This window comes from Monomorium pharaonis, chromosome 4, assembly GCF_013373865.1.
Source record: "Monomorium pharaonis isolate MP-MQ-018 chromosome 4, ASM1337386v2, whole genome shotgun sequence".
Taxonomy (NCBI): Eukaryota; Metazoa; Arthropoda; class Insecta; order Hymenoptera; family Formicidae; genus Monomorium; species Monomorium pharaonis.
In genome coordinates, this window is record NC_050470.1 from 11,881,242 (window position 1) to 11,899,760 (window position 18,519).

General features: G+C 31.7%; 2 protein-coding genes across 8 annotated transcripts in view; one reads left to right on the plus strand and one right to left on the minus strand.

Moving 5' to 3' along the window:
• LOC105831939 (E3 ubiquitin-protein ligase RNF220) overlaps positions 1-18,519 on the plus strand; it is a 201,940-nt gene that overhangs the window by 123,582 nt on the left and 59,839 nt on the right. The gene's annotated exons all lie outside the window — the stretch shown is intronic.
• On the minus strand, positions 8,178-17,816 carry LOC118645124. Of its 2 annotated transcripts, XM_036285611.1 has the most exons (11): positions 14,253-17,816; positions 13,967-14,156; positions 13,550-13,677; positions 13,305-13,460; positions 13,042-13,229; positions 12,714-12,953; positions 12,070-12,387; positions 11,787-11,910; positions 11,554-11,681; positions 11,213-11,459; positions 8,178-10,798 (listed from the first exon to the last, which is right to left on the minus strand). In XM_036285611.1, the coding sequence occupies exons 3-11, from the start codon at positions 13,656-13,658 to the stop codon at positions 10,779-10,781; spliced, it is 1,530 nt and encodes a 509-aa protein (XP_036141504.1). In that variant the 5' UTR covers positions 13,659-13,677; positions 13,967-14,156; positions 14,253-17,816; the 3' UTR covers positions 8,178-10,778. The 2 variants fall into 2 exon arrangements, with proteins under 2 accessions (XP_036141504.1, XP_036141503.1); XM_036285610.1 differs by lacking the exon at positions 8,178-10,798 and having other exon boundaries at positions 11,065-11,459.

Consider the following 18,519-nt stretch of genomic DNA (forward strand, 5'->3'; position numbering starts at 1 on the left):
CTCTTCGCACGTAATATTTTTACGATACTTAGCCAATATTGTTTGTTACAATACTTTTATAGTACTTCTATATTACACAAAGTCGCAAGAGTCAAGGATTTTTTGGACATATTATATATTTTTTATTCTTTTGTGAGATACTACGTATAAGGTATTGATCCTTTTGCCATACTAATATGTAAGATTCGTCAAAGATTGTTAATTTTTTGATAATGTTCCATATTCCTTTTTTATAGGTTTCATAACCGTAATCTTTTTTTCCCTCTTCAATAAATCTAATTTCAGTTAATTGTAGCTTGCTCTTGTAATTGTTTTTTAAATTTGTAAACACATGCGTTAACGCTTGAACAAAATGCTTTTTACTTCGACAATGACATGTATTAAAACTGTATCTGTGTGTATAGAAACATTTTTACAATTAAAAATTTTACAAATAAAAATTTTTATAATTAGAAAACAATGACAAGTGCAAGTGTACCTATTTTTTCTGCCTGAAGAACTTCTGCTTACAATATGATTGGTAGAACCTCTATAGGTAACAAACTTGTACCAACAAGAATTGTGTGACACATAAATATTTACTGAGTTATTTAAATAAAACAAAATGGTGGTCCATAATCCCCTTCTCTTCTCTATTATTTTACTGTTTTGCATTTTGTTCCTGAAGATGGCTGTGGTCATCTCCGAAGACTCGATGCTCCGCAATAACGAGAAGCGATATGAAACGATCGTGCGTGTATGGGGGGGGGGGGCAGATTTGCAGCTGTACGATTTACGATAAAACGGGATAAATCGATTTTTGCACTTTTGGGACTGATGACGCCGTCTCGCGCTTTATTGTCGCGCATTAAACCGAACATTTTAAATCACGACGCGACAAAGTTGCGTCTCGGGATTGGCAGTAAAGACGAGTCCGCGAGTCGGATTCTAAAAGCGATGCTGCGGAATCGTGGTTGACTACACTGTCGTTTTCGCCATCTTCTCTTCGTGTCTTGTCTTTCTCTTTCAGATTCCACGTACTTCAAAATTCCTCAAGATATCAATCAGTTAATCCTTCTCGAATTCCTTCGCTTAAAGCTCTACAGAATACTGCGATGGCAAGAACATTTATAAATCATGTATTATTTTAATAATTTATTTTTATAAGTCCTTTTTTCTTTTTTTTTTTTTTTAAAGAAATTTAAATAAAGTATTGCAGTCTATAAGTCAAGTTTTGCATAATATTTTTCGGCAAGATGTATCGCTTGAGTTTGAGTCTCCAGGTGGATGTTCTCTCCGCGAATTTGACGCCGTGCCGTTGGATTTTCGGGCTCGCTTCCGGTTCTGATGCTCGCATCGTACCCGGTTACAGGCACTTCCGTGGCCTACTAGTCATGCGCTTTCGATATCCGACATACTGGCGCAATTAATGTCCACCGACAGTGCTATCGGCGTGCGCGACGCGTTTCAGTTTCCGCAGTAAACGGTGCGAAAATGGCCATTATTGGCGAGAGATGGACTTCCCCACGTATATCGTACGTCCTTTAACGGCGCTTCTCTGCAGGATTTCTCCTGCCTGGAAGGCCTTCGTTGACCGTCATCCGTAATGGCCGCATCTCCATCGTGCGCGATGTAACGCCAGCCGATAAACCGCCATCGCGACTATAGGATTATTTATGGGTTCTTCCACCGGATATGCATGCGATAATCAGCAACATCCGTCTGCGGAACGGATATTAAATCCAGGAAAATTAATTTTATTATTATTATTTCCGGCAGCGCGACGTAAAAACTTTTAATTTAGATCTCGCATTCAAATATAGCGATATGCAAATTTTATAATAAATCTGTTGAATAAATCTGTTGATTTTCATAGATAATAGAAATAAAAATAGAAATTGTCGAAGTCTTATATTAACGCGCACACTTTTATATAGATAATATTCTGTGTTTTTGCATATATTTATATGACGTGTCTATATATAGATTGTGCAGGTCAAGGAGTCTAAGTCCGGCTGCTAATCTTGTGCGGACGGCAGGCGTTACGCGCCATGTAATACTCCTCGTTACATGCCCGCTTACGCGTCGATTTGACAATGATAACGTTGCAACGAGCCTGTTGCGGTGTTGTCCCGTTAATTTGTATTCTGTTTATGCGCGGACGAGATGCCGCGGCCGCGGACAAAACTTTGATTACGCGCCGCGCGCCGGGCTATCCGCGCGAGGATATTTATCCGGGTCGCGACGAATCGTTATCGTCGCGCATCCGACCCGTGTTATTGCGCGAATATTTAATACATGTAATTACCTTTTTACAATTTATTCGCCGCGCGTGCTTCCCGTGTCACGCTCAACGCAATTAATAGTTAACGCGGGTGTTTATTTTTTTAACGGACGACAGAGAGAGGTGACTGATTGCCGCGCCCGCACGGTAGATCTTGAGATTCCCTTAAATATTCTCGCTAGTATGATTTTTTTATGTTTTTTTCAAGAGTTTTATGGAATAAAATATAAAAGCTATGTAAATTAAACTGTAAAAATATAAACTTAAGCAATTTAGTACGTTTATTTTGTAATATTTTTGATATTTGAATTATTTCAAACTTTAGAAAAAATACATTCAGCGTTTATTTGCAAATCTCTATGCGCTAGTGAAAAAATACCAGCTCACTTTTTTGCTGTCATTGAAAAAGCAGAAATTATCCAAAAGCAAAAAATTTAAGAGTTTTTAATATTTTATATCAGGGTTTTCTAAAATTATTTGGATTGCGATCCATTGAGCTCTAGAGATTGTGAAAAAGCGATAGAGAAGAAAGAGAGTAAATCAATTATTTATATTATTTTATTCCTACTCTTAAATTTTGTTTACTGAATATAATTTTATAAATCTATTTTTTTAAATATGAGATATATGAAGGTATGGAGAATATGTTTATTTCTTATTTCCGATAATATTTTTGATGTCGCTATATTGAAGCTAATAGTTTTTATATAAAGAGCCCAATAGTTTATTTAGAAATTTGATTTCGATTTTTACCATACCTGAGAAATTTGATTTCGATTTTTATCATATCTGAGAAATTTTTCGCGATTTACCAAAAACCAGAGTGCTAGTTACTAATGAATTGTGTCCCATACTATTAGAGATCCTTAGAAATTCCCCTATATATGCATATACATTAGCTGCTTTAAATTTAGTTCTCGTTTGACCTATAAATTAAAAAATATTATTGCACAAATAGCTATGTTTTGAAAACCAAAAAATAAAAAAATTATAATTTCTATTTGACTGTAGATCAGACAAGAGAGAAAAATATTGTAAATATTTCCTGAAAGTTTTGTCGATCAATTGGATTAAAATTTTTAGAAGATATTTACTATATTAAACAAAGCAATTATTTTTAAAAATCTTGTTTCAAGAAAAATGCGTTAAATGCAAACAGTTTATATTTAAATTAAATTAACTTAATAAATATATTGATAAGAACTTTTGTGAATCTCTTACTTTTAATCTGTTTTCTAAGAAAGAGGGAGACGGGGGAGAAAGAGAGAGAGAGAGAGACGTTTCATTCTTATTAATAGTTGATTAAATACGCTACATCATTTATATCTTTTATTAATAACTACAGAATTAATTTCGGGCACACTCGATACATAGTGTCGATATTATTTTTGCGCAATACGGTGGGAGTCTGGAATAAAAGCGCATCGAGATCTCGCGGGCGAACAAAGATAGGCTGGTAAAAAAATTTTAAACCGCGATACGATTCGTTTTCGTGGCGGCTGCGACCCGTCGCGTATCGTGACTTTCCGGATCAGTGGGCGGGAATCGCCCGTTACCGTCAAAATCGATCAATCGCTATTTTTTTCGTTGTAAATAAATATTACAAAGCGCGCGGTGAAGAAGAGGTAATTTATTGGTAATAAAATCTCGATGAATAATTGCCGTCGCGTGTGTGGGTGTGTCTTACGAATGTTTCTGTTTCGCATTTTAAAGTTAATTCAAGTGTCAAAACCATTTTTGCATATTTTTAAAGGGCATTCGTAATCTTAAAAAATTGTCAAGCTTTTTTTTCAATAGTTGTGTACATATTTTGTATTCATACCTACATGTACATACATTTAGAAATTTATAAAATTGAAAATATTTTAAAGTTTATTTAACTATCTATAATTGTTAAACAAATTCTTTATCAATATTTTATAATCCCTTTTAAAACACTCTTTTCTTTTTTATTTTGTAAACTGTTTTCTCGATTTTTCTAAATCTTGTCTTACAAAATAATTTCATAACGCTTTATTCGAATTATTGAAGTTAAAAATAAGAAATTCAAAGTAATAGTTCCAATTTGCTTTTAAAAAAGTTTTAATGTAAATAAAAGACATTGAATTTATAATTTTGTTTTATTTGAAGCTTATATTAGTCAAATGGGATGGACATCTTATAAACGTATCAAATTTTAGAAATGAACTCTGTGATACATATTCCTTCTCTATTATATATAGATTATTACTTATTCAAATTTTAATATTTTTAGGTTGCATTCAAATCAAAGATCCAAGGTCTTAAACTTAAGTTTTATAACTTTTTAACCTGCTGTACTAAATTTTGAATTTTAGAATTCTAAGATCAGAATTGAATTCAGCAAAACCTAGAAAACAAAATCTATTATAAATAACTTTGTTAAAGAAACTCCTTTCCTCAAAGGGTTATTGAATGTGTAATAATGGATTTAATTTATTTTAAGAAACTTTTTTTAAGTTTAAAGTCAGTCATATTAAAATTTAAGGGGAGGTAAAAATTAACTCGTTAAAATAAATATTGATATTATAGACTAATAGCAATTTTATAAAAAATGCTGTTCGAAATTATATTTTTGTGACATAAAAAAATAGTCAAACGCTTGTAACACGTGCAGTCTTGTAGCGATGATGTCCTGAGTGACGAAAAAGTTAAAGCGGTCAGTAGCGGAGTGCCAGGAGCGACCAGTCAATAAATAAATCGACAGATCTTTCCGTTCCGTGTCATCTCGTTCCCCTTGCTGAATCCTCAGAAGGAAGACAAAAAGGCGAGCGCAGACAATTAATAATTCGTGCCAAACTTCGTACCGGCCAATTTGTCCGACACGAATTCCACTCGTGCCGCTTTTTCGTGACCGAGAGGAATCCGCGAAATTGCTTCGCGAACGTCAGACGCAACTGTCGACGTCATTCTTTCATGATTCTGCACAAGTTTCCTAAAAGTACTGTTTGTATTTTGAATTTTATTCATTAATAATTACCATTTAAATTTACAATGCAACGGTATATATAATTAGCATTTAGATTTACGAGCTTCAAATTAATACAAATTAATTACAATTTTTATATCCTTCTAATTTTTCTGTTTTCATCGAATAAGACTTAAGTCATTGTAAATAATTATGTGTTTATTACATTTTAAAATCTTAACAATTAATTAATTTTTTATATAACAACTTATATTGTTTTTATACAACAAACACCTGCATCTACGCTATTTTTCAGAAAATATAATCAGCGAGCTTTATTTTTATAATGCGAATGCAATATTCTATGAGTGAGTGACGGCTTCATACGGTTCGCTCCAAATTTGTCAAAAATTGCGTTTCCGAAGTACGCTTGAAAAGTTTATATATCCCGCACACAGACCGATAGAACAGCGGATAGGCGTAATTTTGCGCGATCGACGTGTCGATGGGATTGTTTTCGCCGCGGTCTGAATTAATATCGAGGCCGATCGGTTATCGAACAATCCGGCCGCTCTCGCCGAGCAAAAGAGATAGGCGTCGCAAAAACACGCACACACGCGCGCACAACGCATGTCGGAAACGGAAGAGAGAACGAGGAGAGTCAGAGAGAGAGAGAGAGAGAGAGAGAGAGAGAGAGAGAGAGAGAGAGAGAGAGAGAGAGAGAGAGCGCTTCAGTATATCCGCAACGGTGGAAAAGGACACGCGGCGATGGTGGAAGGGAGCTGGCGACAGGGGTAGAATCGGGAGACGGAAGGGGGGAGTGGGGCGCACATTGACACATCGCCACAAAATTAACACATTCTTCTCACTCCACCGGCGGCCCGGCGACAATCACGAAATAATGTGGCCTGCGCGAGCGAGCGAACGCCACCGAAATGTGTGGCTACCGCTGCGGTCTGTTATAACCCACCCCCGACGCGCAAAACCACCCCCGAGCGCGTTGCCACTTGCTGTATGTCGTTGCACCGCCGCGCGCGACAATTATCAGGAACGTCTACACTCGCGCGCGCGCGCGCGTGCGATTTTGCTACAGGTTATCGAATCGATCGTCACGAGGTCGTCGCGGATTACGCGGATTTGTCACGAGGCCGACGACGATAAGAGCGATGCAATTAGCCGTGTGTGTTAGACTGTCAAGGTTGCGATAGTTGCTCGGTGGGCATACAAACTAAATGTTGCGAACTTGAACTAGTTGTCGCATACGATTTAATTTTGCGCGAACGTAAAACAAAATATATATAGAAAATGTACAGAGAAAGTGTTGAAGAAAAATTTGTGCTAAATTTAACAGATATTGCATGTCCCAAACGCGCGGTCCACAGAAATGCTTCTGTTAATTTAATATATTAAGCATATGTTAAATAGCAACGTAAATATTATGTTATATTTTAACATAAATATAAATGTAAATTTTGTAATTTGACATAATTTTTGTGTAACAATTTAAAGAAAATTATGTCAAAGTAACACATGTAACTTTAACAATATTAGAGCGTTAACGTAACATATATATCACGAGATCACGTTGAGAAATAACAGTCACCTTGCAGAATAAATTCAACATTTTTTTCTGCAAATTTATTCTGTAAATAGAAAAAAAACGGTTCACAGAAATTTTTTATTAAGCATATGTTAAATAGCAACATAAATATTATGTTATATTTTAACATAAATATAAATGTAAATTTTGTAATTTGACATAATTTTTGTGTAACAATTTAAAGAAAATTATGTCAAAGTAACACATGCAACACGTTACTTTAACAATATTACAATATTAATGTACTATATATTACGAGATCACGTCGAGAAATAACAGTCGTTTTTATATTATAGATTAAACTCAACATTTTTTTATCAATTTCAACAGATTGATTCTGTCACTGGTAACAAAAAAACATATTTATTGTGTAAAATTAAAAATACGTGCACATTGTGTTATTTTTACATTTTTTTCAATATATAATTCTAATAACTCAACACTTCACTTGAATTAACACAACAGTAATATGTTAAAGTAACAAGCAAATGTGTTAAATTCTAACATAAAAATTTTAACAAGAACTGATTTTAATGTAAATACAAAATGTTTTTTACTGTGTATATTTAAACATTAAACTGCTGGTTGTTGACCTTTCTATTTTAATTGTAAAATATATGTTTTCCCTAAATTACAATTAGTGAAAAATTAGTAAAAATACATTGGTTTTCTTGTACTATAAGTACACAGTTAAAAATTTTGTGTTAAATTTAACACATTTTACATGTCCCAAATCATCCACTCAAATTTTTGTGTTAATGTAACATAAAGCAAATATGTTAAAAAGTAACATAAATAATATGTAATGAATTAACACAAAAACTTAACATTTTGACAGTATCAGGAACGAAAACTTTAGTTAAATTAACAGATGTATAATGTTAAATGGAACTAAAACAAAATGTTATTTTAACATTTTAAAGAAATAGCTATTTATACTTTTGAAGAAATTAAAATGTTAAATTCACATAATTTATGTATTAAAAACCTTTCACATTTACATATAAAAATGTTAATATTACGTATTTAAAACGTTAAATTAATTAAGTGTATGTGTTAAAAACCCGATACTTTTACATTAAAAAATGTTAATAGTTTATATTTAAAATGTTGTTAACATATTCTATGTGTTAAAGATTCAACATTTTACATACAAAAAATGTTGATGTTACGTATTTAAAACGTTAATCTAACTAAATGTATGTGTTAAAAATCTTATACTTTTACATATAAAAAATGTTGTTTATTTTTAAAATGTTAACATATTCTATGTGTTGAAAATCCAACATTTTACATACAAAAAATATTAACGTTATATAAATATTAATTGGTATTAGTACTACTTCAATATTATTGTTGTAAAATTATTTATTTAAAAAATAGCACACTTTTTTGCACAAATTAGTTTTATTCAATATTTATTCAATATAAAAGTATTATATAAGATACAAGAGTATTATACATTGCACTAACAGAAAAGGATGCTTGATTCAAATACATATTTATTTAAATTAAGCATTCTTTTCTGTCAGTGTACTGTTACATTATATATATTATATTATAAAAAATATTCAGTAATAACTGTCGTATGATTTTCTGAAGTGTACGCTTCCCAAGCTTTAGTAAATGGTAAATTTACCATTTTTATTGTAAATAATAAAGAATTATTTTTTACAATATATCCTAAATTTATTGGAGATATATCAATAGTACTCCAACTTTCAAATAAAACATACACTACAGAATTTAGAGCAAAAAATAACTTTGTTTTACCAAAATTGGGAAACTTTTCAGAAAAAGATGTACATATAAACTTATTTAATATTAAATTTGTACCCCTAAATTGTACACTTTTTCCAACGTAAATAAAAGTATTACATGTAATATTTAAATTTTTTGCAATTATTGTTGCATAATCAGTAGATTTTAAACTTTCTTTTTTAAAATTTTTGAGGATTGGTTCATCTAAAAAACTAAATCTGTTTTCCCACTCAAAGATAATATATTTTTGATGACGTACTGATAGAGTGAATGCAACATCTATAAAATTTTTTAATTTATGAGCTAAATCTTTAAAATAGCCATTCTTGCTCTCAAATCGCATGGTCCAGTAAGCTCTAGGAGGACCCATTTCTTCTATTATCATAGGATAATGAGTGATAAAATGATCTTTTGGTGTTAAAAAAACAGAATATTCTTTAATTATAAGTTCATGATGTTCTTTTATGGTTGTTTGTAAATCATTTAACATACTAGGTGTAATCCTTGGTGATAAAACAATTTTTAACATTTTTAAGAGTAGTAAAATTACTTTCCATTTATTAAAATTCTCATAAAGTTTTGGAACTACATCTTGTAAAATTAAAGGCAAAAAAATTATTAAACAAAGAGTTTGTGCTGCACGTTGTCCTATTAAATTTGAATGTTTATTGAGAAGTATAATGCTTGGATGATTTTGTTTATTACATAAGCCATAATCAAACGCTTGTATTTTATCATTTAAATCATTTAAAGTAATAAGTCCAGATTCTTTACAAAAATTTATAAATAATTTTAAATCTCTTTGGCAAATTCCTTCTAAGAAATCATGCATTACATCAATATTGAGATTTTTTGAAATTTTAAAATAAGCTAAATTTAACAGTGCACTTTTATGTTTTATTCCAAAAAAATTTATTGTATCGTTGTTTGCATACTTTTGTTGCTCTGCTAAATAAACAAAACTTTCCGTACTTCGTAATAAACTTGAGTTTGCAATACATGCTTTTTGGGCTTCTTTTTTATTCATTGTACAGATTTTACAATAATAATGAGAATTAAATGATTCATTCATGCCCAACAACATAACTGCTGCTAAATTATCGCAAGATGTAGATATTAGTGTACCTTTTAAGTATGTGTTTAAAGACTCAATAAATATTCCGTGATTTTCGAGAATTTTAATATCATTGACAATTACTTCTAATACAGGATTTATTCCAAATTGTTTAATATTAGCATTATAACATAACGCTGCCAAAAAAATATTTTTTAATTTTGAATTAATATAAATAGGAAAGTTATTAATTGTAAAATAAAATGCTCCAATTTTATGAGTTCCAGTTTTGCTTCCTAAAGGATTACATACTTCAAATTCATCGAAATAAAGTTGAATTTGAATTGCATTTTTATTTAATTGAAAAAAATTATTAGTTTTATAAACTTTACCATCAACGAAATGAGTGTAAGCATTACTATTTACCGTAATATCATTAGTAAAGTATTGTTGAACAGCTTTATTGTTTAATATAAACTGAAGAGTTTTTAATATAGGTACATACGTAAACGTACGTGTTACTGGAACTTGTTTATAGCATTGTATTTTACTATCATATTTTTTTTTTATTCCAACACCATGAGCTTTTTTAATAGGCTGAATAAAATTTGGTGACAAATTTTTATTTCGTTTATACACGGTCAAATGATTTTCAAATGTAACTTTAAAGTCATTAGTAAGACTTTGACGCTCATCCAAATTTGAAATCAATGATATATCATCAATAAGTGGAAATATTAAGTTTAATGTTGTTTCTAAAATATTTGTTATAACGAGATCAGGCAAACGTAAAGAATATAAATGTGCTACGTAATTCGAAATAGTTTTCTGTAGTTGATTTTTCTTTATACTTGTTTCTGTTAGTTGATTTTTTTCAATATATGATTTATTTAATAAATCTACATTATTAGCTGAATTACAACTATCAATTGTAATATCAAGATCTTCAAAATCCTCATAACTTTTAATATTTGGTTGTGCATAATCGTTACTTGTGGAAGGTACAGATTCTTTTAGAAGAATGCATTTTTTTAAATGTTTTGTAAAGCCACAATATGTTCTAAAAACAGCAGGACAATCTGTATTTGCGCAACATTTTAAAATAAGATTAGAGCTCTCAAACAATATATGTACATCACGTAAGTGACGAGATATGTCTTTAATCTTTAATGTTTTATATTTGCATAAGTAACACTGAAAAAACATTTTTAATTACAATTTTATTACGTTGGAAAAAGCGTAGAATTTACAAAAAAAGAATGTTAATTTTAATTAATATTATTTTATTATATATTCTTATTTTCTAAAATAAAAAAATTATACATATATGTTAATATAATTTTCTTTGGCGTTTTTATCAACAAAGATATTGCAATATAATCAATTTTTGCAAGAACTAAACTTTAATACTATTATAAGATATTATAATTAGACAAAAATATATTATAAATATATATAATATATATATTTTTCAATGAAAATAAAAGAATTTAAAATAATACTAAAAATATAAGTAAAAAAGTTATAAATTCTTTTAATTAGTTAATAATTTGTTTTTTGCAACCTCAAGTTTTGTGTGTACTTCAATTAGTTTACTTGTACACTTACTTGGAATTTTGTAATAATAATGTTGAAGAAAAATCCAAAAATTTTTAAGATCATTCTCAAATTCGACATGAAAAACATAGTGAGCTTTGAACAAATAATCAATTGACTTAATTATATCATTCGTTGGTAGTAAAATAAATTTCTTGTCTATTTCAAGAAAACATTGTTCAAATGCTATTTTGTTAGGACCGACAACGACAAGTCTTGGTTGATTAACGTTTTCATTTGAATGCAACGGTGTTCCGTTCTGAAAAATAAAAAAATTATTAATGTTATATAGCGTTATTATTATTAATAAAATAAAATAAATTTTAACATTTAAAATATATAATTATACGAACCTGCACAAAAACAATCAATTTTTTGACAATATTGTTTGCTTTATCTCTTGCAGCTAATTTTTTTCCTCTTGCTGTTGGTGGTAACAATAGTGTCAAGGCAATAAAGGAGTTAGTAACACGACTCCATTCTTAAAAATAAAATTAAAACATATTGAAACATATTAAAATTAATTAAAGCATTAATTTAAATGTAATTTTACGTTAAAACAATTTAAATAAAAAAATAAACACACCAAGAGAAATGTTATTCTTTTCAGTCTCGTAAACTGATAAAATAGCATTAACATATTCTACATATATTTGGCAAAATTTGTCTTGTTCAACTTCAGGAAAAAGTAGATTAAATTCTACATCAATCTAAAACCATATTTTTTATTAGATACTTTATAAATATTTATTCACAGTTATTAAATTATATAAAATCCAAATTACTATATATACATGTATATAATATATAAAAAATTACATATAAAAATAAAAAATTTAAAAAAACTAGAAATTAATCATGATTGTTACCAAATCCGGGATGTCCAAAAATCTCGGAAATACATTAAAAAAATTTTCATTCATATATAAATATCGTCTAACTTTAAAAGTTTCTTTAGTTTTTTCTATAATTTTATCTTTCTGTTCCAATGTTGCATGTTTCATAAAATCTATAGAGTCTTTAATAGTATCTGTTTCATCAGCATACTCAGTTCTTATATTGATATTTTCGATATTTTCTTTTTGTTTTTTATTAAAAACAATTTTTGAAACGCTTTTCTTTCGTTGTACGTTCGATAAACGTGAAGCAATATATCCAGTACCAGTTTCAGGATTATAAAAATGTTCCTATAAAAAGACATAAATTAGATTTATAAATAAAAATATATTAATAAAGAAATATTCAATGCAGAAGTATACAGATTGTACAAATTACATTACATTACATTATATAATTACGTATAATATGAAATTTTCCATATTATCAGAATAATTCATTTTTGTAATTTTTTCAAGACTAAATTCAAATTTAACTAACAAAAGATTGTTGGACGTCCAGTTCTAAAGATATTTGAAACCAGAAATTTATTGTATCACTTAAAAGATGATATAACTAATTTGAGAAACCGCAGTATGGACAAAGATTAATATTATAATAATGAAATATAACTTACATAGCCAAGATCACCTTCAGTGTTTTTTAAATTTGGAAAGAGGTCAATAATAGCTTGTGCATAACTACATTTTTCATGAGATAAAATTTGTCTGTTTACTTTCTCTTTATATTTTATTAAATGTTGCACAACAATTTTTACTACAAGCCTTCTACTCCTTTCCGATAAATATTTATTTTTTTCATAATCGTTAAGTATTTCTTGTCCGCACGCCGAATCTTTTATTATTTTACGTAATTTCTAGAAAAAAATTACAATACGTATTAATAAAATAATAAAACGAAATAAACGTAATAAAGCAAAACAAAAAGAAATTTACTTATCATACATTTTTTGATATAATTTCATTTTCCAAAGCGGTAGTATTTAATTTGCATTTTTTTGAGGATGATGCATATTCTTCAGGATCACTATCCGATCTAATATCAGAAATATCTGATACTACAATAGAACTACCTGCATCTCTATCTGAACTTGTAGATGGTATATTTATTTCTTCAGAAGTTTGCGAAAATGCTAAAAAAAATCATATTAAAGAAAATCAATTTAATAACACTTATTATAATAAAATAAAAATCTTTTATATCTTACAGATATCAATGATATTTGTAACAGTTTTTATTTTAATTATAACTCCTCGTGGATTTATTCGAACATAATCCAATAAAATATCTGATTCCAGTTTAGCATTGTTTATGTCAGTGAATATGAAATCTGTATTTCTTAATGAGGGAAAAGTTTCTTCGGCTATAGACAATACATATATTACTATTAAATAAAATAAATAATGCTTTAATGTATTAATGTATATGTTTAGAAAATATATTAAAAATAACCTTTTACAATAAAATGGTGAAAATTACATGGCTCTTCAATTTTTACCCATACTTTATCATCTTTATATTGCAAAACGCAGAATAAATAATTTATATTAATTTCCTGCATGTTTAACGATAAATATAGACTGGAAAAATAATAAAGATTACGAAAAGACTAAAATATATGTAGAAAATTAAATTGTAAATAATAATATAAGAATAACACAAAACATATAAATATAGATATAAATAGATATAACAAAAAATAAACATATAAAATAAATATGCTTCTGTGATATTAGCTCTAACATTATTTTTACATTACAAATGAAAATATCTCTTTAATGAATTAAGAGTATAAAATTCAAGCAAGGTCTACAATAAAATTATAACAATGAAGAACAATGAAAATTTCGATGAAAAATTTATACATACGGAATAAGAATTTTGTCCAGAGTTTCGTATTCGCACACGATTTTACTCTTGCGTAGAAAAATAAAACAATCCCCTTGTTTTTCAAATTCGTTTGGCGCTATTCTGCGACTATAATTCTTTATCGACGTAGTTGATGCTTATACAATTAATTTCGTTTTCAATGGAATTCAATAGCCGGCGAGCTAATTATCTGCAAATCGTTGTCACACAGCCGTATTAGTGATAGTCCTTAATTTTACTTAAGAGGTTATAAAGACTAAATTACAAGATTTCGCATAATACTTACGACGGTCGTAATCGACACACTGAGATCACTGAGTGGGAATTAGAAAAATGCTTCTTATGCAGAAAAAAACACGGTAGTCTCAAGCGATAACTTCACACTTACACATAATCACTAAAGTGAGAAAAGTGAGGTACATACGCTACGCCATCCGTGTTCGCTACACGCAGGGACTTGTTGGTCTGTTGCAGCGGCTATAAACACAAGAACGTCGCGTTGCGTGGGGTTTGGGGGGAATCAAACGGTATAAGACAACGATCTCTTTATAATAACATGAGAAATATGTTCATTTAACACATGGTAACTGTTACAAAGAGGAAAGTAACATATTTTATTTGTTCACTTTAACATATAAAATACGTCACCAAGATTTCATGTATTTACGTATAAATTGTGTTATTTTAACTTTTAAAAATAGTTAATATTAATTTAACATACAAAAGTCCAAATAACACAACAGTAATATGGTAAATTAACACACAACTGTGTTAAAAATTTAACACAAAACTTTTTACAAGGAAAAATTTTAACACAAATACAAAATATTTTTTACTGTGTATATACTTATAACTTGTCAATCAGTGAAATAAATACATTAATCTTTCGGTGATTATACACTAATTCCGAAGTGAAAATCACTAAAAGATACCGAATGCACCAATTATCACAGCTATAAGTATATCATAGCAAATCAATGATAATACACTGATTGCAATTTAGAGAATAGAATGAAGGAATAGAGTAGAAAGCTTGTAGAGTTATCTCGCAAGTAATACTTTACCACAAAGGTTTCGTTTCTGCTCGTTATTCTTTGACGTGAATTCCTTTCTTAAACGGCTGATTTATCGAGTCGCGCGTTTTGAAAGCGCTAGTTTTCGCGACTTGGCGGATAATACATTTGCAAGATTCATGTCGATCAGCTTTGCGCGCTATTTGACTCGTCGGGCGCGCGACCAGATCGGGGGAGGGAAAATTCAGCGAGATTTTGAATGCATCGCGAGTGCATCGCGGTTACAGACTCGGGAGAGATCGAAATTAACGTGCCGCGTTAATCGCCCGCGGGCTGCATGTGAAAGCTGAAAGTTTAATTATCCCGATAATTAATTGATTTCGAATGGCTCGGCGAATCGGCTTCCGTTGATCGTCCATAATTCGCCGCGGTCCGCTTCTATACGCTCTCTTCGATCTTTCCCGGTGGCAGAAGTAAAACTGCGCCGAACCTCGGATTTATGCTGTTGCACGGATTCGCGCACTAAATCTCGTGATGCACCGCGCCGTCGATCGCGTATAATTGTGCTTAATCTCCATCGTCGGGTGTTCGGTATAATGCATACCATTAATGCCCGCTTGATAACGTTATCCGTTATGCTTTCATCAGTTTCAAATCCGGCTGAAAATTATTCAGCCAATGTTACTTACGCGCGTGGCTTGGATTTTATGCTGACCGGCATCACTTTTTTTTTCCATCGCGAAACAAATTTAAATTAATAATCGTGGTTCCGTGGCTTTATGTCGTCAATGACATGTATAGATAAATAGTGAAGATAGTTAAAAATTCTCTTCCTCTGTCGATTTAATTCTAAGCGATACTAAGGGATCTTATCGTTCCTAATTCGTAATTATGTGCGCGTAATTCTGTGATTAAATGTTCTTTTATTTTCGCAATTACGCGTACAATTAATTAGTTTCCCGTATAACATCCGAAGCTCGCTTCTCCACGAATTTCAACTTTTATCTTCTGATAAACTTGAAGATATGATAATTTTATCAATCCCGACTGTCGTGGCTAACGGTCGCGCAAAACAGCCGGTCGCGAATAGCGTGATCAACGTGAGCGGGAGGATGAGAGTCCGGGTGGTACACACGTGAGCGCACGGAGATAGGGTTTCGATCATCTTCCCACAGACTTCGAGGGAGGGCGTTTAAGAGAATCGCTCGTCGCGTCAAATGCAATATTTCACGGGCTTTACGAGGCAGTCACTCGCGCGATGTCTCGGTAACGTATAACTGACGACAACGAGGTAACCATGAAACGGTACAAAAATCTCCGCTTGGTAAGGACCGGCGCCTACGACGTCGTCTCTCTCTCCCTCCCCTCCTTCCCCCCTCCCCCTCTCTCTTTCCCGTCTGGCTAATTGCCGCTTATTAAAAACGGTCCTTCTTAGTACAATACCGAAGATGACGACGAAGTAGGACAGACGAGAGAGAGAGAGAGAGAGGAGCGATCAAAGCGTCTACCGAAGCATCCTCTCTCGGCCTCTTCGAGGCTCCTTAATCTCCGCGGCGAGCAATTTCCGCCTCGGGAACGCCCGAGGGAATCATCGAGTCGCACTCGACGCCTCTCTCGCGAAAAACATAAGTTTTGGATAACGAGATCGGCTCCCCCTTACCGTCTCTCTAAACTTGGTGTGGTCTCAAAAGTTGCGGAATTTGGAAGAGAAAGAGAATATCGAGTGATTGTTGCTCTCGACGAGACTAACTGTTGCCTGCAATCAATCGGGAACACCCTTATTTTTAAAACTAGTCATATTTTGATTAATTTTTTTTTTAAGTCTACGTGATTTAATTAGCTGATTCTTTCTCACAAGGAAAATAAAATTAAACAGAATAAAAGAAATTATATTATTGATTAAGAGTATAAAATTCAGTTTGCCGCAATTTCTCGGAATGTCAGTGCGCGTCTTTATATAAAATTCTTATATAAAAATTTCCATATAAGAAATACTTTCGGAAACAGAAACCCCTTAATGAGTATCGCGTATCAATTAACCGATCTTTTAACAACCGTTCAGTTGTCGATTAATAATTAAGTGTCGCCTTATTCTTACGTCCGTCGAGGATTAAATTGTCACTCTGGCCGTAAATCGTTCGGCTCCTTTTTTAGCTCGCGTGGCGCAATTAACCTGGTCGCGTTTTCGCGACAGAAATGATTCGGATCTCGGGCGTTAACGAGGAGAGAGAGAGAGAGAGAGAGAGAGAGAGAGAGAGAGAGAGAGAGAGAGAAAGGGAACGATCGCCGATCGATTTCACCCGACACACCCAGTAGAGCGGCTCGAGGCGCGCCAACCGTCCAGCTCGATACTTTCTTGTAAATTGTATTAAAACGCCCGTCTTTTACGACCGTGTCAAACTACCTACACGAGCATTCTCATGAGGCAGGGAAAGGAGGAGAGAGATGCCTGTAAACTCGTGGGGTCGCGGGGGATCACTGCGTGCATCGACAGGCACGCAACACGTGTGCGATCTTGCCGCGTCTGCCTCGTCGCGTGTGCGTGTGCGATCGCGCGTAAGGATTTAACTCTTTTTGAGCCGCGATGCGGGAGCACAAGAAGAAGTTCGAAACGGAGCCGATCGTCCCTGTAGATTACGCAGCGAGAAGCGGGGAAACTTGAAATGCATCTGGTTCCCTCGACGTATAGATTACTACATCTTTGTTAATAAATCCGCTCAAGTTTGACAGAAATCTTGAGAATATCGTCTTAAAATATAAAGAACCTTTAAAGATGTGGAAACAATACACTGAGAAAAAAGTTGTCAATTTGACTAAATTTTTCAACTTGATTAAATTTCAATTCAACTATTTATGTATTTCAGTCAAATATATAAATACTTAAATTTAAGTATTTTATGTCTTTAAGTTAAATGCATGTTGAAAAATTTAGTCAAATTAATAATATTTTTTTCTCAGTGCAGAGAAACCTTCACCTTAACGATGTTTGTATAACAATTTAATAATAACAATACATTTTTTAACGGTTTATAGTGGTAATCGTATAATATTTACAGTATAATTCAATGTAAAAATATTCCCAAAAATGGATCATTTGCATGTTTTCGTTACAATTCCTCCCTTCCTCCTTTTTCTCTTCCCGGATTAATTCATATTTCTCTCTACATGTTTAATGCTAAATGCGAAACACTTGCTTCCCTCGGATATATTTACCTAACATAACTATTATATTCAATGTGAACACGAGATGAAAATCAGGCAACAACATTTAGAGCTAAATATGTAATCAGAATCGTTGGTCCATATTCTCACCGCATATTTGGTTAAATGCGGCCGTCTGATTTCGAGTTAACACAAGTATATACAATATAAACGCGCGCAACGTTAAAGCGAGAACCCGAAAGTCCACATTTAAATGTTAAATATAATATGCAGCGAGAATATGAAGATTGCTATTTTTCGCCATGTCTTGATGATCGCTATGCACTGTAAAAAGAATAAATTACATATAATTTTAGGGCTCGCTACTGAGGGCGTATA